The sequence below is a fragment of the Emys orbicularis genome, chromosome 1 (assembly GCF_028017835.1).
Source record: "Emys orbicularis isolate rEmyOrb1 chromosome 1, rEmyOrb1.hap1, whole genome shotgun sequence".
NCBI classification, from domain to species: Eukaryota; Metazoa; Chordata; order Testudines; family Emydidae; genus Emys; species Emys orbicularis.
Window position 1 is genome coordinate 156,854,565 of NC_088683.1, and position 22,999 is coordinate 156,877,563.

The 22,999-nt window shown below is 44.8% G+C and overlaps 1 protein-coding gene across 1 annotated transcript in view; it reads left to right on the top strand.

Annotated features, from left to right (window-relative positions):
- The window catches only part of METTL16 (methyltransferase 16, RNA N6-adenosine), a 47,335-nt gene that overhangs the window by 11,304 nt on the left and 13,032 nt on the right, over nucleotides 1-22,999 (top strand). Inside the window, exons 3-6 of the mRNA XM_065413640.1 lie at nucleotides 9,930-10,070; nucleotides 12,198-12,313; nucleotides 16,568-16,710; nucleotides 22,793-22,862. Of these exons, the coding sequence (XP_065269712.1) occupies nucleotides 9,930-10,070; nucleotides 12,198-12,313; nucleotides 16,568-16,710; nucleotides 22,793-22,862 (470 nt within the window). The remainder of the gene's footprint in view (nucleotides 1-9,929; nucleotides 10,071-12,197; nucleotides 12,314-16,567; nucleotides 16,711-22,792; nucleotides 22,863-22,999) is intronic.

The window sequence follows — 22,999 nt, forward strand, 5'->3', positions numbered from 1 at the left end:
GGATTATTGGCGCTGAGCTTTACGCGTTTGGCTAGCAGGGATCTTCCCTGATACCAGCCACGCGGTGGGGGGAGGGATAAAGCAATCATCCCAGAGAATTGGACGGGTGGTGGTGGTGGGGGGGGGGGGTTAGTTTGGTTTCTGCTGCTGCACGTTAACAGGAAAACCGCAGCACTCAACGGGCTTTACTTGGTATGGGAAAGGAGGGCGCTGCTTTTATGAAGGCTGCAGAAGCCGAAAGACAATGGCTTACCAAGGCTGCATGCAAGACTAATTCTGTTGCCCGGCCCTGCGTCTGTGATCTTTAACACCAAAGCTGCAGGCACTCAATATCAAGATGCAAAATGCGACCTTGTACCGAAATCACATGTGCTATGTAATGTGAATAGTGTTGTTCACCATGAAAAAGTATAAGCACTGTTCTGTAAAATGTATCTTTTTAAGTACTTCTCTCTCTTTTTTCCCTCCCTTCCTCCCGCAGCTGCACATTTTTCAAGCCTCCCTCCTCCGTCCTGAAGGCTATCTCAGATAAGGCGGCAAAAAAAATGGACGCGTGATGAAATGTTCTCTGAAATCATGGAATAGACCCGCAATGAAAGAGCTCATCTGAATGAGTGGAAGGACACGGTATCAAAGTATAGGAAAGATACTGGTGAACCTGAGGACATGGCGGACCAACGTGAGGACAGAAGGGACCAACGTGAGGAGAGGAGAGATGCTCAAGATGAGAGGTGGCGGGATGCAACGCTGGGGCTGCTGCGTGAGCAAAGGGACATGCTCCGGCGTCTGATGGAGCTTCAGGAACGGCAGCAGAGTGCCGCTGCAGCCCCTGTATAACTGTCCTCCTCCCCCCTCACCATGTTCCATAGCCTCCTTACCCAGATGCATAAGAACGTGGGGGTGGGGAGGCTCCATGCACCCTCCCACTCCACCCCAGTGGACAGCCCAAGCAAAAGGCTGTCATTATTTTGAACTTTTGAAGTGGCCTTTTCCTTCCCTCCTGTCCTCCTCCCAAACCCCACCCGGGCTACCTTGTCAGTTCTCTCCCTCTTTTTATAATCAATTAATAAAGAATACAGAATAAAGAATTTATTTCCTTTGAAAGCAAGCTGTGACCGAAGGGGGAGGGTGGGTTGCTTATAGAGAATGAGTCAATAAAGGGGGCGGGTTTTCATCAAGGAGAAACAAACAGAACTTTCATACCGTAGCCTGGCCAGTCATGAAACTGGTTTTCAAAGCTTCTCTGATGAGCAGCGCTTCCTTGTGTGCTCTTCTAATCGCCCTGGTGTCTGGCTGCACGTAATCAGCGGCCAGGCGATTTGCCACAGCCTCCTCCCCCCCCCCCCCGCCATAAATGTCTCCTCCTTACTCTCTCAGAGATTGTGGAGCACACAGCAAGCAGCAATAACAATGGGAATATTGGTTTGGCTGAGGTCTGAGCGAGTCAGTAAAGTGCGCCAGCGATCCTTTAAACGTCCAAATGCATGTTCTACTACCATTCTGCACTTGCTCAGCCTGTAGTTGAACAGCTCCTGACTACTGTCCACGCTGCCTGTGTATGGCTTCATGAGCCATGGCATTAAGGGGTAGGCTGGGTCCCTAAGGATAACTATAGCCATCTCAACATCTCCAACTGTTATTTTCTGGTCTGGGAAGTAAAACCCTTGCTGCAGCCGTTTAAACAGATTAGTGTTCCTGAAGACGCGAGCGTCATGAACCCTTCCCGGCCATCCCACGTTGATGTTGGTGAAACGTCCCTTGTGATCCACCAGTGCTTGCAGCACCATTGAAAAGTACCCCTTGCGGTTTATGTACTGGCTGCCCTAGTGCTCCGGTGCCAAGATAGGGATATGGGTTCCATCTATCACCCCACCACAGTTAGTGGATGGCTTTGCTGCAATGGGATTCCCTATGACCTGCACATTTCCCAGAGTCACTACCATTGGTAGCAGCAGCTCAGCGATTGCTTTGGCTACTTGCATCACAGCAGCCCCCACAGTAGATTTGCCCACTCCAAATTGATTCCCGACTGACCGGTAGCTGTCTGGCGTTGCAAGCTTCCACAGGGCTATCGCCACTCGCTTCTCAACTGTGAGGGCTGTTCTCATCTTGGTATTCTGGTGCTTCAGGGCAGGGGAAAGCAAGTCACGAAGTTCCGTGAAAGTCCCCTTATGCATGCGAAAGTTTCGCAGCCACTGGGAATCGTCCCACACCTGCAACACTATGCGGTCCCACCAGTCTGTGTCTGTTTCCCGGGCCCAGAATCGGCATTCCACGGCTAGAAGCTGCCCCATTATCAACATGATCTCCAAAGTGCCGGGGCCCGCGGTTTGAGAGAATTCTGTGTCCATGTCCTCATCACTCTTGTTGCTGCGCTACAGTCGCAGCCTCCTCCTCGCCTGGTTTTGCAGGTTCTGGTTCAGCATAAACTGCATGATAATGCGCGAGGTGTTTACAATGTTCATGACTGCTGTCTTGAGCTGAGCGGGCTCCATGCTTGCCGTGGTATGGCGTCTGCAGTGTTCACCTAGGAAAGAAGGCGCAAAACGGTTGTCTGCCGTTGCTTTCATGGAGGGAGGCTGTACCCAGAACCACCAGCGACAATATTTTTGGCCCCATCAGGCATTGGGATCTCAACCCAGAATTCCAATGGGCGGGGGAGACTGCGGGAACTATGGGATAGCTACCCACAGTGCAACGCTCCGGAAGTGGACGCTAGCCTCAGTACATGGACACACACCGCCGAATTAATGTGCTTAGTGTGGCCGCATGCACTCGACTTTATACAGTCTGTTGCCAAAAATTGAATTCTGTAAATTCGGAGTAATGCCATAGTGTGCCTGTCTTACCCACAGGTAGAGGAATTTCATTAAAATATTCCCAAACTAGGTCTCTTTTACGGCTTGTTGCCATTATAGGTTTTCCCTTCTAGTGAGAGAATGGCATGGTAGATCTCAAATTAATGAAGTCTACACTGAGGGTATGTCTACACTACGAAATTAGGTCGAATTAATAGAAGCCGGTTTTATAGAAATCGGTTGTATACAGCCGATTGTGTGTGTCCCCACATAAAATGCTCTAAGTGCTCTAGTCGGCGGACTGCGTCCACAGTACCGAGGCTAGCGTCGACTTCCGGAGCATTGCACTATGGGTAGCTATCCCACAGTTCCCGCAGTCTCCGCCGCCCATTGGAATTCTGGGTTGAGATCCCAATGCCCGAATGATGCAAAACAGTGTCGCGGGGGGTTCTGGGTACATGTCGTCAGGCCCCTCCCCCTCCGTCAGAGCAACGGCATACAATAGATTCGCGCCTTTTTACCTGGGTTACCTGTGCAGACAACATACCACGGCAAGCATGGAGCCCGCTCAGCTCAGCTCCCCGTCACCATATGTCATCTGGGTGCCGGCAGACGTGGGACTGCATTGCTACGCAGCAGCAGCAGCTAACTGCCTTTTGGCGGTAGACGGTGCAGCATGACTGGTAGCCTTCATCGGCGATCTGGGTGCTGGCAGCCGTAGGGCTGCATTGCACCAGCCCTTGCCTTTTGCCTTTTGGCAGTAGATGGTTTATTACGACTGGTAACCGTCATCGTCGTACAGCAGTGGCTGGAACTCCGTATGTCCCCCAGTCCTCCATCCCCCCAGTCATATTCTGCTGCCTTCACAATGATGATGATGGCTATCAGTCGTAGTATGCCATTTTATGCCAAGCGCCCATCGCACATTAGCAGAGTCTTCCCTGAGCAGCAGATGGTGCAATAGGCCTGAAGGCCATCGTCATCATACAGGAAATATGTGGCTATAACTGCCAAGCGCCCAGTATTTGCTGACAAGCACCCAGAAGATGCCGAGGGCTATCAGTCATGCTGCACCGTTGTCTTAAGATGTAAAAAATAGATTTGTTCTGTATTCATTTGCTTCCCCCTCCCTCCGTCAAATCAACGGCCTGCTAAACCCAGGCTTTTGAGTTCAATCTTTGGGGGGGGCCATTCTGTGTGACAGTTGTTTGTGTTTCTCCCTGATGCACAGCCTCCTTTGTTGATTTTAATTCCCTGTACCTGTACGCCATGTCGTCACTCGCCGCTCCCTCCCTCCTTCCCCTGGTCCGTCAGATACTAGTTTCGCGCCTTTTTTCAGACCAGACGCCATAGCTAGCACTGGTATCATGGAGCCCGCTCAGATCACCGCGGCAATCATGAGCACTATGAACACCACGCGCATTGTCCTGGAGTATATACAGAGCCAGGACATGCCAAAGCAAAACCAGGACCAGCCGAGGAGGCGATTGCAGCGCGGCCACGAGAGTGATGAGGAAATTGACATGGACATAGACCTCTCACAAGGCACAGGCCCCAGCAATGTGGAAATCATGGTGTTCCTGGGGCAGGTTCATGCTGTGGAACGCCGATTCTGGGCCCGGGAAACAAGCACAGACTGGTGGGACCGCATCGTGCTGCAGGTGTGGGACGATTCCCAGTGGCTGCGAAACTTTCGCATGCGTAAGGGCACTTTCATGGAACTTTGTGACTTGCTTTCCCCTGCCCTGAAGCGGCAGAATACCAGGATGAGAGCAGCCCTCACAGTTGAGAAGCGAGTGGCGATAGCCCTGTGGAAGCTTGCAACGCCAGACAGCTACCGGTCAGTCGGGAATCAATTTGGAGTGGGCAAATCTACTGTGGGGGCTGCTGTGATCCAAGTTGCCAGGGCAATGAAAGACCTGGTGATATCAAGGGTAGTGACTCTGGGAAACGTGCAGGCCATAGTGGATGGCTTTGCTGCAATGGGATTCCCAAACTGTGGTGGGGCGATAGACGGAACCCATATCCCTATCTTGTCACCGGAGCACCAAGCCACCGAGTACATAAACCGCAAGGGGTACTTTTCAATGCTGCTGCAAGCCCTGGTGGATCACAAGGGACGTTTCACCAACATCAACGTGGGCTGGCCGGGAAGGGTACATGATGCTCGTGTCTTCAGGCACTCTGCTCTGTTTTGAAAGCTGGAGGAAGGGACTTTCTTCCCGGACCAGAAAGTAACCGTTGGGGATGTTGAAATGCCTATCGTGATCCTTGGGGACCCAGCCTACCCCTTAATGCCATGGCTCATGAAGCCGTACACAGGCAGCCTGGACAGGAGTCAGGACCTGTTCAACTACAGGCTGAGCAAGTGCCGAATGGTGGTGGAATGTGCATTTGGACGTTTAAAAGCGCGCTGGCGCAGCTTACTGACTCGCTCAGACCTTAGCGAAAAGAATATCCCCATTGTTATTGCTGCTTGCTGTGCGCTCCAAAATATCTGTGAGAGTAAGGGGGAGACATTTATGGCGGGGTGGGAGGTTGAGGCAAATCGCCTGGCCGCTGATTACGCGCAGCCAGACTCCAGGGCGGTTAGAGGAGCACAGCAGGGCGCGGTGCGCATCAGAGAAGCTTTGAAAACTAGTTTTGTGACTGGCCAGGCTACGGTGTGAAACTTCTGTTTGTTTCTCCTTGATGAACCCTCCGCGCCCCCCCCCCCCCACCCGGTTAACTCTACTTCCCTGTAAACCAATCACCCCACCCTTCCCTACCCTCCCCCCTTCGAGCACCACTTGCAGAGGCAATAAAGTCATTGTTACTTCACATTCATGCATTCTTTATTAATTCATCACACAACTAGGGGGATAATTGCAAAGGTAGCCCGGGATGGGTGGGGGAGGAGGAGGGAAGGAAAAGGACACACTGCAGTTTAAAACTTTAACTCTTATTGAAGGCCAGCCTTCTGATGCTAGGGCAGTCATCTGGGGTGGAGTGACTGGGTGGCCGGAGGCCCCCCCACCGTGTTCTTGGGCATCTGGGTGAGGAGGCTATGGAACTTGGGGAGGAGGGCTGTTGGTTACACAGGGGCTGTAGCGGCGGTCTCTGCTCCTGCTGCCTTTCCTGCAGCTCAACCATACGCTGGAGCATATCAGTTTGATGCTCCAGCAGCCGGAGCATCGACTCTTGCCTTCTGTCTGCAAGCTGACGCCACCTATCATCTTCAGCCCGCAACTTGCTCTGTTCATCCCGCGATTCAGCACGCCACCTCTCCTCTCGTTCATATTGTGCTTTTCTGAAATCAGTCATTGACTGCCTCCACGCATTCTGCTGTGCTCTGTCAGCGTGGGAGGACATCTGTAGTTCTGTAAACATGTCATCACGCGTCCTACGCTTTCTCTTTCTAATCTTCACTAGCCTCTGTGAAGGAGAAGCATTTGCAGCTGGTGGAGGAGAAGGGAGAGGTGGTTAAAAAAGACACATTTTAGAGAACAATGGGTACACTCTTTCACGTTAAATTTTGCTGTTCACATTACACAGCACATGTGCTTTCGTTACAAGGTCGCATTTTTCCTCTTATATTGAGGGCCTGCCGGTTTGGTGTGAGAGATCACTCACGCAGTGCCAGGCAACAGAATTCGGCTTGCAGGCAGCCATGGTAAGCCACAGTCTTTTGGTTTTTTTAACCTTCATAACATGTGGGAATGGTTTCAAACAGCAGCGCCCTCATTTCCCATACTAAGGACCCATTGGGATGGCCATTTAAAATGGGTTTGCAATGTAAAAGGAGGGGCTGGGGTTTCCGGGTTAACATGCAGCACAAACCCACCTACCCCCGCCCCCCACCCACACACCCAATTCTCTGGGATGATCACTTCACCCCTCCCCCACACTACGTGGCTAACAGCAGGGAACATTTCTGTTCAGCCGAGCAGGAACGGGCACCTCTGAATGTCCCCTTAATAAAATCACCCCATTTCAACCAAGTGACCGTGAATGATATCACTCTCCTGAGGATAACAAAGAGAAATAAGGAATGGATGTTGTCTGCATGCCAGCAAACACCGGGACCATATGCTGTCATGCTTTGTTATGCAATGATTCCAGACTACGTGCTACTGGCCTGGCGTGGTAAAGTGTCCTACCATGGCGGACGGGATAAGGCAGCCCTCCCCAGAAACCTTTTGCAAAGGCTTTGGGAGTACATGAAGGAGAGCTTTCTGGAGATGTCCCTGGAGGATTTCCGCTCCATCCCCATACACGTTAACAGACTTTTTCAGTAGCTGTACTGGCCGCGATTGCCAGGGCAAATTAATCATTAATCATTAAACACGCTTGCTTTTAAACCATGTGTAATATTTACAAAGGTACACTCACCAGAGGTCCCCTGTGTGCCCTCAGGGTCTTCGGTGAGTTCGGGGGTTACTGGTTCCAGGTCCAGGGTGACAAACATATCCTGGCTGTTGGGGAAAGCGGTTTCTCCGCTTCCTTGCGGCTGTGAACTATCTACATTTTCTCCATCCTCCTCTTCCGAACCCTCTTCCCTGTGTGTTTCTCCAGTGAGGGAGTCATAGCACACGGTTGGGGTAGTGGTGGCTGCACCCCCTAGAATGGCATGCAGCTCCGCGTAGAAGCGGCAAGTTTGCGGCTCAGCCCCGGACCTTCCGTTTGCTTCTCTGGCTTTGTGGTAGGCTTGCCTTAGCTCCTTAATTTTCACGCGGCACTGCTGTGCGTCCCTGTTATGGCCTCTGTCCTTCATGGCCTTGGAGACCTTTTCTAATATTTTGCCATTTCGTTTACTGCTTCGGAGTTCAGCCAGCACTGATTCATCTCCCCATATGGCGAGCAGATCCCGTACCTCCCGTTCTGTCCATGCTGGAGCTCTTTTGCGATCCTGGGACTCCATCACGGTTACCTGTGCTGATGAGCTCTGCGTGGTCACCTGTGCTCTCCACGCTGAGCAAACAGGAAATGAAATTCAAACGTTCGCGGGGCTTTTCCTGTCTACCTGGCCAGTGCATCTGAGTTGAGAGCGCTGTCCAGAGCGGTCACAATGAAGCACTGTGGGATAGCTCCCGGAGGCCAATAACGTCGAATTCCGTCCACACTACCCCAATTCCGACCCCCTAAAGCCGATTTTATCGCTAATCCCCTCGTCGGAGGTGGAGTAAAGAAACCGGTTTAAAGGGCCCTTTAAGTCGAAAGAAAGGGCTTCGTTGTGTGAACGTGTCCAGGCTTAATTCGATTTAACGCGGCTAAAGTCGACCTAAACTCGTAGTGTAGACCAGGCCTCAGAAAGACCTCAAGACTTCTGGAATATGCTGCTCAAACAGTTTCACTTTTGTTTCTACTGCCTGTTCCTCCCTTCTCACATTTATCTCCAGATTTCTCTTTGCCCAGATCTATTTCGCCACCAACAGTCTTCTATTCATTGAACTTTTTGAAACTTTGCACTTTTAGAGAGGTAAGGGACTGACTCTGTGTACACAAATTTGCAGAGGGACAATAGGGTTGAGGTCTGTTATTTCTCGCCTCTATATATTATTTATTTACTTAAACATTTTTGCTGTTAATCATGTTATCTCTGGAGACTCAAATTCACACTTTGAGAACTAAACATCTGTGATGGTATCTTCTAGACTGAGCACTGAGGCCTATTGGGTAGATAGAAAGATTAACCTAAATTATCTATACAGAAGCCCCTGGAACTCTTGAGATTAGGTCCCTAGTCCATGAACTCTATTGGAACTCATTTACAAAACTTTTCTTAAACATTACATGAATATATTGTCTCATACTATAGAATTAGAATTTATAATCCCTATTCCATGATGAGATATCTTTGAGCTATAATGTATCTTTAGATAGGTTTTTTCCCTCAAAAAGCATTTTATCAAAAAAATCCGATTTAAATAAAAAAAAATCCACTTTTTTAAAATCATTGATTTTTATTCACCCTGGTATTTGTTTTCTCTTGAGATACTTACCTTGCAATATTATCTTACCAGCTTACCAGAGGGTAGTTGCAGTTACCTTCCCTGTGTTGTTATTTTGGAAATAATCCTATATAAATGTTACATTTTTTTATCTTCTTGTAAAGTGTTGTTAAACATTCAATTCTTTGTTTGTCAGAAACCTGTAACTACCAATAATTGTTCAGTTAAGGGTGTGATTAAAAAATGTGGCCTCTCTGACATTAATATTGTGTATTTTTAAAATATCTATATTGGCGTAGGACTTTATTACCAGATGAAAAAGTATAATCTCTCTCATTCTGGTGTCATTTTCTTAATACATCTACCAATTACAGTTCTCTATGAGAATTTGGTAGCTGTAAGAGGCATTTTTTCTTTTTTCTCATATCCTGTGTTTTGGTCACCCTTAAGCAATGGTTTGAGGACACAGTCAAAGTCTTTTGCCACATAAACTAGTCTCTGCATGTTTTCAGTAATTCTTAGTAATAAGTAGTCTAGGGGTGCCATAGCTTGTATAATGATGAGTCACTTTATGGTCATATAATGTGCTGTGTGACGTATTTCTCTTCCCTATCACAAACTATCAGTTAAGTATGTATCTGGCTTTTATTGTTTGTATAGTTTGTCTTGGGAGTCAGACTTGTAGTTAAAACTTTAAACATTAAGAAATAACCAAGTCTGAAGGGGGAAAAAAGTTCCTCTTCTCGTCATTGATACTGTCATACAGTCACTAAAGTGAAGCAATCAATGTAAATTGAAAAATGCAGAAGATAAATATTTTTTTAATTTCTCTTTTAAGTCTTCTGAATAATTAGAAATATACTTGGTCAGTAGTGTCTGAATTAGTTACTTATTCCTGTTTTAAAAAAACCCCAAAAACCTGCTGAAGAAAAATATTCTGTCTCTGATTTACCATGTTAGTCCTGGAATAAGTGAAATGTTCTGCAAAATAAATTCATGTTTGAAAATGTTCTGTTTTTTAATTAGAAAATACAGGGGTATATTTACCTGTTGGGTAAAATGTTGATTAGTATCTAATATTGAAATTTATTGCTGTGAGTAAAAATAGAAAAATGCACATCATACACCATGTGATTATTTATTACATTAAATCTGATGCTTTACTTGTTTCACTAATCTAGCCTTTTTTTATTTGCTGTAGGTACCGGGGCATCTTGCATCTACCCATTACTTGGAGCCACTTTGAATGGCTGGTATTTCCTAGCAACGGAAGTGGATGATATGTGTTTCAATTATGCAAAGAAAAATGTGGAACAGAATAATTTATCTGATCTTATAAAAGGTACCATATAATAATCATTCATTAGCTTTCATTCCCCTTTGATGTTTCCACTTCTCCTGTTTTAAACAGATGTAATGATGTATCTTTGCCTTATTTAGTGGCTAATGAGAATTTACAGTCCTGTCAAATATATGCTACCCTGATTTTGGTGTAGCAAAGAGTAACCACATGTTGCTAGACCATCCCCATTGAAATCAGACAGCCACAATTGGTCCAAAAACTTAACAAAAAACCCAATTCACTCTTATAAACCAGCCTGGACAGTTCTAGACTTTTGATGCATATGAATAATCAGATTTCTGCATATTTATGATAATCCCATCCAAAAATCTTTAAAATGAAGTTAAGGTTGCAGATACCTGCACAAAACACTGATAGGTAGCCTTTGATATGAACATGACAGAATTCATACTGTTCCATGCTGCCCCTTATGTGTGGAATGCTGTTCCCAAATAAACTTGTACAGTCAGTGCCCTGCGCTCCTTCAAATTCCTCCTCCTTTTTGTATGTGGATTTCCTTTTTATGGGTCTAAGATCTGGAGAGGGGGCCTGATCCAGCAGACTTTAGAAGGAGAGGGGTGTGGTAATCAGTCCCACTCGCTGTCCTGTGGAAGGGAGTCCCTATGCTGCAAATGCCACTAACAGGGAATCTCACTCCTGCAAATCTTTGTAAGTCCTCGGGATCAGGGCTTCATGCACCACCTAGGCTCCACAGGTAGGAGTGTAGTGCTCTCCTCAAATTGACCTTCTAATGTCTTCTGGACTTGGCCTTTTTTCCTGAGATCTGCAGGAAGTGGGAGAATGAGGAGGAAATGCAGCTAGTAGGATTCCAGTGGAAAATTCCTCTTTCTTGGTCTTTCTGGAGAGGGGTGCAGGAAGTGGAGCCTTACCCCTTTTCCTCCTTCCACAGCTTCTCAAATGTTCGATTCAGCCTCCAATATGTAAGCCTTATGAGGCTGAGTCATGAGAGGAAGAGAAGTCATGAGACTTCAAACAATCAGCCTTAAGATACCCATCAGAGCCTACAAACCTGCTTATGGGTTTAAGAGGCTCCTCGGGGGCTCCCCCCCGTCCCCATATTCCCAGCCTTCCTTAGGCTTGTCAGACTGCAAGCAAAAATATGGACAGTGGGGCTAACAAAGCTATTAAGATCTGATTGAAATTGTGTGTGGCCTCCTCTAAATCTCTTACACCTTGTAGGGTGGTGGGACCTTAGTGCGACCTTAGTGCACGTAATGCTTACGTTGGGAGGGTGATCACTGATCTCTGGCCCCCTCCTCCTGACCCCTTACATGCCTCCAGTAGCGGTGTTTCAAATTCAAAAGTTAATAAATCGTGTTAGACTTCAACTCAAGTTTGGTCCTGTGCACTATACCTCACCTAGAGGAATCTGGTAAACTAGGTTCTGTCTCTATTCTTCCTTCCCGTTTTTAAAAATAAAGTGGTAGAAAATTAAAACTTGAACTGTGAAGATCTATTTTTAGTGTGTAATAATAATTCTGGTACTCCACATACAGTTCACTTAAAATTTAATAGTCTAGGTCTGAAGCAGAGAGAATTTTTCTATCGGTTTTGAGACATGGCTATTTGAGGGGCCAAAATCAGATTTATAATGAAAACTCAACTTCAACCGTAACTATGGAGCACCTGCTATCGTTCTGAAAGTAACTCTCATTCTATGATATTGGTTATAAGAAAAGCTGTTTAAGAACATAAGAATGGCCAAACTGGGTCAGACCAAAGGTCCATCCAGCCCAGTATCCTGTCTGCCGACAGTGGCCAATGCCAGGTGCCCTAGAGGGAGTGAACCTAACAGGTAATGATCAAGTGATCTCTCTCCTGCCATCCATCTCCACGCTCTGGCAAACAGAGGCTAGAGACACCATTCCTTACCCATCCTGGCTAATAGCCATTAATGGACTTAACCTCCATGAATTTATCTAGTTCTCTCTTATATGCGTTTTCTTTTGTTAGATGAACCTAAAGTTTGTTTGCAGTGTAGTATGTTGATGTTAAATTGGTTGTATAATATGTTAATTATATCCTAAAGGAAGTGTTAAAAATACTTATGTAATACTAGAGTTAATTTTAATTCCTTACCAATAAACATCCTCTTTTTTCTGCTAGTGGTTAAAGTACCACAGAAGACCCTTCTAATGGATGCACTAAAAGAGGAATCTGAGATCATTTATGATTTTTGCATGTGCAACCCTCCCTTTTTTGCTAACCAGTTGGAAGCCAAGGTACAGTATGTTGATTAGATAGATTGACTGTTGTACTTGCTTTTGCTCTTTTTTTAACAGGTGGGAGGGTAATGATACCTCAAAAGATTAGTGTTTGAAGGCTCACCGTGAAAAACCTTGTGTGTCTGGGTTTTATAAGCTGTCATTTCATATATGTATATCTTTTTGATGATTTTTAAAAAAAAGCAACATTGCAAAACCCACCCAAGTCGCAATTTGTAAAAGATTAACTTAAATGAGGTTTTTTTTTTTTAAATTCTGAAGTAGGAATTGACCTGTGACATTCTTCCGTTAGTTGTATTTAAATGGTCTCTCTCCAATAGAATTAGCACAGAGTAGGCAGTCACCATGGACCTGGTGCTAGTGCGCCTCCTGTAGTGGTTGAACAGAGGGGCTGGTGGGCCTCAGTGATGCTAGTACATCAGTGTCCTAGCGTTCGTCTTTGCTATTGCGGTACCAGTCTGAGGCTTGGTCTGCACTGTCGCTTAAGTTGATATGAGTTATGCTGCTCAGAGGGGTGAAGAAATCGCCCTCCTGAGTGATGTAGCTTACATTGACCTAACACGGTGTCTACACCATGTTAGGAGAGCGTCTCCCCCCGACTTACCTTCTGCCTCTCAGGGAAGTGGAGTACTAAAGTCGACTGGAGTGCTCTTCCCCAGACCCACTAAATTGACACTGCTGCATCAATCGCAGCGGTGCCTATTTAGCATGCCAGTATAGACAAGCCCTGACTCTAGACCAATGGTTCCCAAACTTTAACAGCCCGCAAACCTCTTTCTCTAAATTGTGAAATCTTGTGAACCCCCTCCTAAAAATGAATATTTCCAGGGTTTTAAATTTAAATTTCCTCAGTGTGATGGATGCGCTTGCTTTGCTCTCCATAGCTCTTTGAAGTCTGGAACCTTTGGAGAAAGATAAAGTCTCAGGTCTGGTTCGGCATCAAGTCTGTTTCTGTATTTCGTTTTCAGATGTGCATACGAAGAAAACGCTTTCTCGCATAAGTATGTTGTTGAAAATGGTAACAAAACTGCAGCAGCTTTTTCTGCCAGAAGGGGGTACTCGTTTCTTAAACTCAGCCAAAAGTTGATCAATGACAGATTTCTGAAACTTCTTTTCAGTTTGTAATCACAGGAGATCTCAATCAATTTCTCTTTTTCCTCAGTGTTCAATATCAGTGTTGAGAAAGTGGTATCATCCAAAGGGTTGCAAATCCAGTCATTATAGCCTGATATAGCTGGAAAGTAATCCCTGAAAGTTGTGCAAAGTCCTTTTAGGTGTGCAGTTATATTGGTTTTAGTGCACTGATCCAACTGAAGTTTATGTTCTACCAGGAAGTCATGAAGATTACTGAAACACTCAGTTTGATTGTTTTCCAAACAACTTTCCCAGAACTGCAACTTCTTTATCATGGATTCAACTCGGTCTTGCACATTGAAAACTGTTATATTGAGACCTTGAAGAGATAAATTTAGGTCATTAATTCTTGAGAAAATATCTGCTAAATAAGCTAGGCTCTGGAGCCAGACATTATTTTCCATACAGCTGGCAAGGTGGAAAGGGTGGCTGTTGAAAAAAACTAGGATTTCCATTCTAAGCTCAAACAAGCGCACCAGGATTTTGCCCCGTGAGAGCCATCTAACTTCAGTATGGGTCAACAGACAATCGTGTATACTACCCATTTCTTCACAAAGTACGTGAAATATTCTGGAATTCGTTGGCCGTGATTTTATGAAATTCACCATTTTCACTGCATTGTGCAGCACTTCCTGCAGTCCCTCAGGCATGCGTTTTGTTGCGAGGGCTTGTCTATGGATGCTGCAATGAGTCCAAGATACTTTTGATGCAACCCTTTTTGTTCGAGCTACAAATCCAGGATACTTCCCCGTCATTGATGTGGGCCCCATCAGTGCAAATGCCTAGGCAACGAGACCAATCTATTTCCTTTTCTTTCAAATATGCATTAATCAGATTGAAGATATCTTCTCCAGTTGTATGTTCTTCCAGTGGTCAGCAAAACAAGTCGTCTTCAACCAGACCTTCATTCACATAACGTACAAACAGTAGCAAAATAGCTAGATTAGCTACATCAGTTGATTCATCCAACTGTATAGCATAATATGGACTATTTTTCACTCTCTGTACAATTATGGTCTCTACATTATTTGACATGTCATTAATTCTTCGTGACAACGTATTATTGGACAAAGGTACCATGTCAATCCTTTTTGCAGCCTTTTCTCCGAGCATGCAATGAACTACGTCTTTTATACATGGACCAATCAAGCTCTCTGCTATGGTATGGGCTTCTGATGCGTTTGCTACTCGGTAGCTAACGCGGTATGATGCTTCAAGTGCATTTTCATTATCAGTATTTGCTTTGGGTATAAAACTGGTAATGTCACTTTTCCTCTCAGCTAATTTTCGCTTGAAAAAATCAACAGGCTTGTCGAGTTGTGCAGGATGTCTAGTTTCTAAATGGCGCCGAAGTAGAGAAGGTTTGAGGCTGCTGTTTGCTAGAACATCACCACAAATCACACACAGTGGTTTTGGACATTTTTGATCACCAATGCATGTAAATCCATATTTTATATAATCATCATCATATTTTCTTTTCTTTGTAAGTGACTTTCCAGGACCATCATGATCATTAGACGTAGATGTTCCACAGTGTGGACTTGAGGAAACACTAGCTGATTCTTGCGTCTTTACACTTTCCTTTTTCAGCCACTTATCCATTGAACTTGTGTACAAAAGTTCTAATAAAAATAACACAGAGAGACTGCTAACAACCAACAAACTAGAAAATGAGAAGATTCACTCAAGTCTCACTGAAGCAAAACAGCACTCCAGAGAGAATGACAATTACAGAGGCACCTTAACACAGCTACACTGGCTACAACGTGCTTCTGGCTACAACGTGCTTCCGGCTGGTTTGGCTCCCAAACAGCTTTTCTTCCGCCACGAGGTTTCTCCCTAGGAGGGTGTCCTGTGAAGGACAAATTAGCTTGGACTACCCCCTACATACAGCACTGCTCCTGCTCACTCTGCCCTCCATACCAGCTTCCCCTGTCTGACAAGGACAGGAGTCCGAGCTGCCACCTGCAGGTCTGGGGGTCTCTCTGCCACCCTGCCCACCACAGGGCTCAGGCTACTGGATCCACACTCCCTGGGGCTCCTGCTGCTGGACCCCATTGACCACCCCAGTCAACTGAGCTCCACTGAGCTTGTGCTGCAGGTCCCGCTGACCGCTGGGGCTCGGGCTGCTAGCCCCGCTCTCCCTGGGGTTTGTGCTGCCGGCTCCCCCCACTGACAGGGGCAGGGCTCGGGCTGCCGGCCCCAAATGCCCGGCCCCGCTCTCCTTGGGGCTTGGGCTGCCGTCTCTCCCGCTGCCAGGGGCAGGGCTCGGTCTGCCAGCCCCAACTGCCCGGCCCCGCTCTCCCTGGGGCTCGGGGCTGCCAGCCCCGCGCTGGGGTTTGGGTTGCCGGCTCCCGCGCTGACGGGGGCAGGGCTCGGGCTGCCGTCCCCAACTGCACGGCCCTGCTCTCCCTGGGGCTCTGGTTGTCTGCCCTGCAACAGGGTCCCACCTGCTGCCTCTAATGCCGGGGTCCTCTGGCCGCCATTAATGATTTTTTTCTTGCCAACCCCCTGTAACGTTCTGCGAACCCCAGTTTGGGAACCACTGCTCTAGACCCAGTAAGAAACTTAGAATCTTGATCTCCATAGTGACAACTTCAGCTTTTAGAAATACAGGGGAAGTGGTGGTGTTAGTTAAATAATTTACATTTAAACATTGGGGGGTTGCAACTTTCTGACATGACCATGTCCTACGGTGCTTTGGAACCAGATGTTTAATGTTAACTCCTATAGCATCAATATATTGCTAACTCTTTTCTGTAGCTGAGATTATAGATTTTGCTCTATTATCTGTATTACCGTACCACCTAGGAGCTCAAGTTGTGGACTGGGACTCCATTGTGCTGAGTTTCCTACAAACACAGTACAAAGATGATTTCTGCTCCAAAGAGCTTATAATCGAAGTATAAAACCAGATACAATAGATAGATACAGACAGGGAGTAATAACCGTTACATTGTTAAGTTTAAAAATACGTTGTTAGCATTTCCCCATATAGGGATGGGGTGCAGTGTTAATAGTGTTACTATGTGGCAGAGTGTGAGGGAGATAGCAGTGTTTAAGGAAGGAAACTGTTCATTAATGGTTTAAACCTCAAACACTTTCTTTCCTGTCCAGGGAGTAAATTCTCGAAATCCTCGACGGCCCCCTCCGAGCTCTGTGAACACTGGGGGCATCACAGAGATCATGGCTGAAGGGGGAGAACTAGAATTTGTCAAAAGAATTATCCACGATAGTCTGCAGCTTAAAAAAAGATTGCGGTAAGGACTGGAGTTATTAAGGAAACTTCCCTCCTCCCCCCACCCTGCTGTGGGAATCACATGGAAGGGACTTTAACTGAGGACATTTTTGTTTTGGATGAAAATCCAATTTGTGACAAAATATCTTTCTTTTTTAAATAACCATAGGTCAGGGAAGTCCACTAGCTCATTTGAGACACATTTGTAACCTTTCTGATGTCCAAGGAACACAGTTTTTACATAAAATTGAGGAGAGGACAGCGGTTCTCCCCTTCAGATTCATAGATTTTTAAGGGCAGAAAGGACTATTATGACCATCTGGTCTGACTTCCTGCATAACAACTGCAGACAACTTTTTATTTCAGAAGGTTGAAAAAGCTACTAGGGGGGAAGCTGTTCTAGACTTGATTTTAACAAATAAGGAGGAACTCATTGAGAACTTGGAAGTAGAAGGCAGCTTGGGTGAAAGTGATCATGAAATCATAGAGTTTGCAATTCTAAGGAAGGGTAGAAGGGAGTACAGCAAAATAGAGACAATGGATTTCAGGAAGGTGGATTTTGGTAAGCTCAGAGAGCTGATAGGTAAGGTCCCATGGGAATCAAGACTGAGGGGAAAAACAACTGAGGAGAGTTGGCAGTTTTTCAAAGGGACACTATTAAGGGCCCAAAAGCAAGCTATTCCGATGGTTAGGAAAGATAGAAAATGTGGCAAAAGACCACCTTGGCTTAACCACGAGATCTTGCATGATCTAAAAAATAAAAAGGAGTCATATAAAAAATGGAAACTAGGACAGATTACAAAGGACGTATATAGGCAAACAACACAGGAATGCAGGGGCAAGATTAGAAAGGCAAAGGCACAAAATGAGCTCAAACTAGCTACGGGAATAAAGGGAAACAAGAAGACTTTTTATCAATACATTAGAAGCAAGAGGAAGACCAAAGACAGGGTAGGCCCACTGCTCAGTGAAGAGGGAGAAACAGTAACAGGAAACTTGGAAATGGCAGAGATGCTTAATGACTTCTTTGTTTCGGTCTTCACCGAGAAGTCTGAAGGAATGCCTAACATAGTGAATGCTAATGGGAAGGGGGTAGGTTTAGCAGATAAAATAAAAAAAAGAACAAGTTAAAAATCACTTAGAAAAGTTAGATGCCTGCAAGTCACCAGGGCCTGATGAAATGCATCCTAGAATACTCAAGCTGCTAATAGAGGAGGTATCTGAGCCTCTAGCTATTATCTTTGGAAAATCATTGGAGACGGGAGAGATTCCAGAAGACTGGAAAAGGGCAAATATAGTGCCCATCTATAAAAAGGGAAATAAAAACAACCCAGGAAACTACAGACCAGTTAGTTTAACTTCTGTGCCAGGGAAGATAATGGAGCAAGTAATTAAGGAAATCATCTGCAAACACTTGAAGGTGGTAAGGTGATAGGGAATAGCCAGCATGGATTTGTAAAGAACAAATCGTGTCAAACCAATCTGATAGCTTTCTTTGATAGGATAACGAGTCTTGTGGATAAGGGAGAAGCTGTGGATGTGGTATACCTAGACTTTAGTAAGGCATTTGATACGGTCTCGCATGATATTCTTATCGACAAACTAGGCAAATACAATTTAGATGGGGCTACTATAAGGTGGGTGCATAACTGGCTGGATAACCGTACTCAGAGAGTTGTTATTAATGGTTCCCAATCCTGCTGGAAAGGCATAACAAGTGGGGTTCCGCAGGGGTCTGTTTTGGGACCGGCTCTGTTCAATATCTTCATTAACGACTTAGATATTGGCATAGAAAGTACGCTTATTAAGTTTGCAGATGATACCAAACTGGGAGGGATTGCAACTGCTTTGGAGGACAGGGTCATAATTCAAAATGATCTGGACAAATTGGAGAAATGGTCTGAGGTAAACAGGATGAAGTTTAACAAAGACAAATGCAAAGTGCTCCACTTAGGAAGGAACAATCAGTTTCACACATACAGAATGGAAAGAGACTGTCTAGGAAGGAGTACGGCAGAAAGGGATCTAGGGGTTATAGTTGACCACAAGCTAAATATGAGTCAACAGTGTGATGCTGTTGCAAAAAAAGCAAACTTGATTCTGGGATGCATTAACATGTGTGTTGTGAGCAAGACACGAGAAGTCATTCTTCCGCTCTACTCTGCGCTGGTTAGGCCTCAACTGGAGTATTGTGTCCAGTTCTGGGCACCGCATTTTAAGAAAGATGTGGAGAAATTGGAGAGGGTCTAGAGAAGAGCAACAAGAATGATTAAAGGTCTTGAGAACATGACCTATGAAGGAAGGCTGAAAGAATTGGGTTTGTTTAGTTTGGAAAAGAGAAGACTGAGAGGGGACATGATAGCAGTTTTCAGGTATCTGAAAGGGTGTCATAAGGAGGAGGGAGAAAACTTGTTCACCTTAGCCTCTAAGGATAGAACAAGAAGCAATGGGCTGAAACTGCAGCAAGGGAGGTTTAGGTTGGACATTAGGAAAAAGTTCCTAACTGTCAGGGTGGTTAAACACTGGAATAAACTGCCTAGGGAGGTTGTGGAATCTCCATCTCTGGAGATATTTAAGAGTAGGTTAGATAAATGTCTATCAGGGATGCTCTAGACAGTATTTGGTCCTGCCATGAGGGCAGGGGACTGGACTCGATGACCTCTCAAGGTCCCTTCCAGTCCTAGAATCTATGAATCTATAACACAGGCCAAGGAAGTTCACTCAACGATTCTTGCATCTAGTCCTGCAACTTGCAGTTGAAGTAGAATATCTTTTTAAGAGACCCAGTCCTGATTTCAGGACACCATGGGAAGGAGGATTTCCCATCCTGTGGTAGTCTGTCCAATGGTTTATCACCCACACAATTAAAAACTTGCATCTATTTTTTTTCCAATTTGAATAATGCTGATTTTAAACTTCCAGCCATTGGATCATGTCACACCTTTGTCTTTTAGATTAGAGTCCTTTAGTATCACATCTCCTCTTTGTGTAGGCAAATGATAGTCACTGCTAGAGATCTTCTCTTTAACAAGTTAAATAGATGGAGGTCCTTTAGTTTCTCAGAGTAACGCATTTTTCCAGACCATAAATAATTCTTGTAGTTCTTCTCTGAACTCTACAATTTTGTTTTTTTACTTCCTTTTCAAGTGTGGACAGCAGAACTGGGCATAGTATTCTAAATACTTCACCAGTGCTATATACAGAGGTAATATTGCCTTCCTTCACCAATCTGATATTCCCATTTATATACCTGAGGATCGAATTAGCTCTTATAGCCAGAATAATGCACTGGGAGCTCATGTTCAGGCAGCTAACTACCTTTTTCTAGAATACCTGCTTTCCAGGATACAGTCCTGAAAGTATGCTCCACAGTCTTTATTGCTTGTTTGGTTATATTAAAACATATTCATTTTGTAGTACTTTGAAAAAGAATGGAGAGTTGCCCAGTTTGCATTTTTGCAGACCTCTTCATAAGATGCTCTGTTTTAACTGTCCAAGAAGTGGGAGTAGATCTTGTAGAATGTACTCTTACTGGAAGGCTGATAACACTTCCACTCTTAAGATTCAAAAGCAACTCAGACCAATAGGAGCTAGATCTAAAGACTTCCAAAGAAACGTTAGTTCTTGTCATCAAAAGAAATTAAGAAAACATCCGAGTTCCTGAGAGACTTTGACCTATCCAGGAGCAATTTTAATGGCGCTACGGCCATCTAGGCAGTGCCAACTTTCCTTTTTAGAATGAGAGCGCTTGGGACAGGTGATATGAAGGTGTTGTGGTTTAGCTGAGAAGGTTGTGGTAGTACCATATTGTCAGGAAACAGATGATTCCTTGATTGACAAGGCATTATACTCACTGATCCCTCTTGTAGAGATGAATGCCACAAGAAAGATCACTTTAGTAAGGGAAAACAAAGATTTAACAGCTATTGTCTGGTGGCCTCTGGTACCAAAGAGCTGGAGTTGGAGGACTGGTGTACATCTCTTGGCCTAAATAGATGAAGGCATCTATCTTTTATGCCTCGTGTTTCCAAAATCTGGAAAAGTCATCCAACTTGTTGCTGCTATTTAATATAAGAAGTTGCTCTGGGAAGTTTGTAACTGCAGAAAAACTGACTTAATGCTATGTTCCGGTCTTACTTCGCTAGAGACAACTCAACCAAATGGCCAGAATGTTGAGCTACCCTTTACATAGGAACTGAGACTTGCTGGTCCAGGGGTCGGCAACCTTTCGGAAGTGGTGTGCCGAGTCTTCATTTCTTCACTCTAATTTAAGGTTTTGCGTGCCAGTAATACATTTTAATGTTTTTAGAAGGTCTCTTTCTATAAGTCTATAATATATAACTAAACTATTGTTAGTTTAGTGTGATCCTTGTCCTTGCTTTTCCTTGCTGAGTTTTCCAATATCTGGCACGTATTTGGAATCTTTAAGCTGCACGCAGGCTTCTGAGTGATCAGTTGTTAACCGGCTCCGAGAGGGGCAGAGGACAGATTTCATGTGTGAAAATACCTGTTCACACAGGTATGTGGATCCAAATGCTGAAAGCATTGCAAACGCAATTTTCTTCAAACAGTTAAATTTCATTGGCAGGGCCGTCCAGCAGGTCAGAGTAGAGGCCCCATGATCTCTCTCAGTAGCTTCAAGTGCACTCCGCAGATCTCCAATTTTTGATGCCCACAATTCTGAACTTTTTAACTGAATGAGCTGCATTTCGAAATCTTCAACACCCATCCACTGAAATATGGACAAATCCAAGTAGCTTTTGTTGAACTTTTCAGGTTTAATTAGAAAAGAAAGCATTGGGCCAAATCGCTGGAAATCTTGAAATCCGTTAGAAAATTCTGATTCCTGTTCTTGGATGTACGTTCTAATCTCAACATCAAACGCAGTGCGCTGTTCCACGTGGCATGATAGTGATGTAAGCAGCAAATCAGGACTTAAAAATACCCCAGCACAGTGGTGCTGGAACAATTTTTAAGGTGGGGGTGCTGAGCTGCGCCCCCTCTTGCCCCAGTCTGCACCCCTCACTGTCGCAGTCTGGGGCCAGTGGGCCACAGCTGGGGGCGGCTGCAGAGCCCCAGGCCGGCGGCCGGGACCCCAGGCCAGCAGTGGACTGATCGGGGCCGGCAGATGGAAGAATTAATTGGCGAAATTCTCTGGCCTATTATGCAGGAGGTCAGACTGGTGTCTTTTGGCCTTCTAAAAAACAAAAAATCTATTAATCTTATTTTCAGTTGAATTCTGGTTTTATTAGATTCTTCATAATGCCGCATGAAAACTGTTTTTATTTATCTTTCATACTTGTACCCGTAATCACTTTAAAGCATTTTTATCTCTCAAAGAATCTGCTTAAAATATGTAGAGAATACTGCATTTCAGTAATTGAAAACTCTCTGGGTACAAAGTTTTAACAGTGTATTTACAAATTATTCCATTGGGCCCCAAAACCTCTTCTAAAAATTTTTGGGGAAGTGTCCGTAAAGGAATTTTGGGAAATTCTGCTGAAGAACACAGACTTTTGCCTTTGGAAGAATCTGAGAGACCTGGATCCAAAGGAGATGGTGAGCTCCCAGAAGCAGGGTAATCTCTCTCTGCTCTCATCTTTCTGTTTGCCCACTGGTGAGATATGGATTTAGAGAGCTGGAAACTGGGAGAATTAATGTATCTAAATTTCTCATAAGCAGAGATACCAGGGAGTGTGTCTGGTTTTTTTTCCAGGCACAAGCTCTTATTTTGCTACTGTCATCTCTCTTCATTCCTTGGAAAGTTAAAATTGAAAGTTTGAAACAAATTATTGTAAAGGGTACTATTTTCCAAAGCACTTTGTTATTTTTGAAAATGGGACAGTTAGAGTTGCTTAGAAACTTTTTAAAATTTTACCCAAAAATCTAATATTGAAAAAATCCAGGCAGATTTCTTTCCTTGGTCTCCTAGTTTATACACTTGCTCAAATCATATTGCTAATATGGGTTTGCCACTATTTTTAACTAGAGAGCATTTCCCCTCCTGTGATGCTTGCAGACCTCTGATGTGAACCCTTTGCAGTTAGTTGCCATTTTCAGTTGAACTGTTTCTAAAACACCTTAATTTAAAATGTTGTCCACAGGTGGTACAGCTGCATGCTGGGAAAGAAATGCAGTTTAGCTCCATTAAAAGAAGAACTTCGAATTCAGGGGGTAAGTTTGTCTCCAAATACACTAGGGTTGCATATACTGCTTCCTGATACTGTGCGTTTGTGTTGCCTGTTTTTGTCCCTTAAAAAGAAAGGTTTCTTACAAGTTACTCATAGACTCATAGACTCATAGACTTCAAG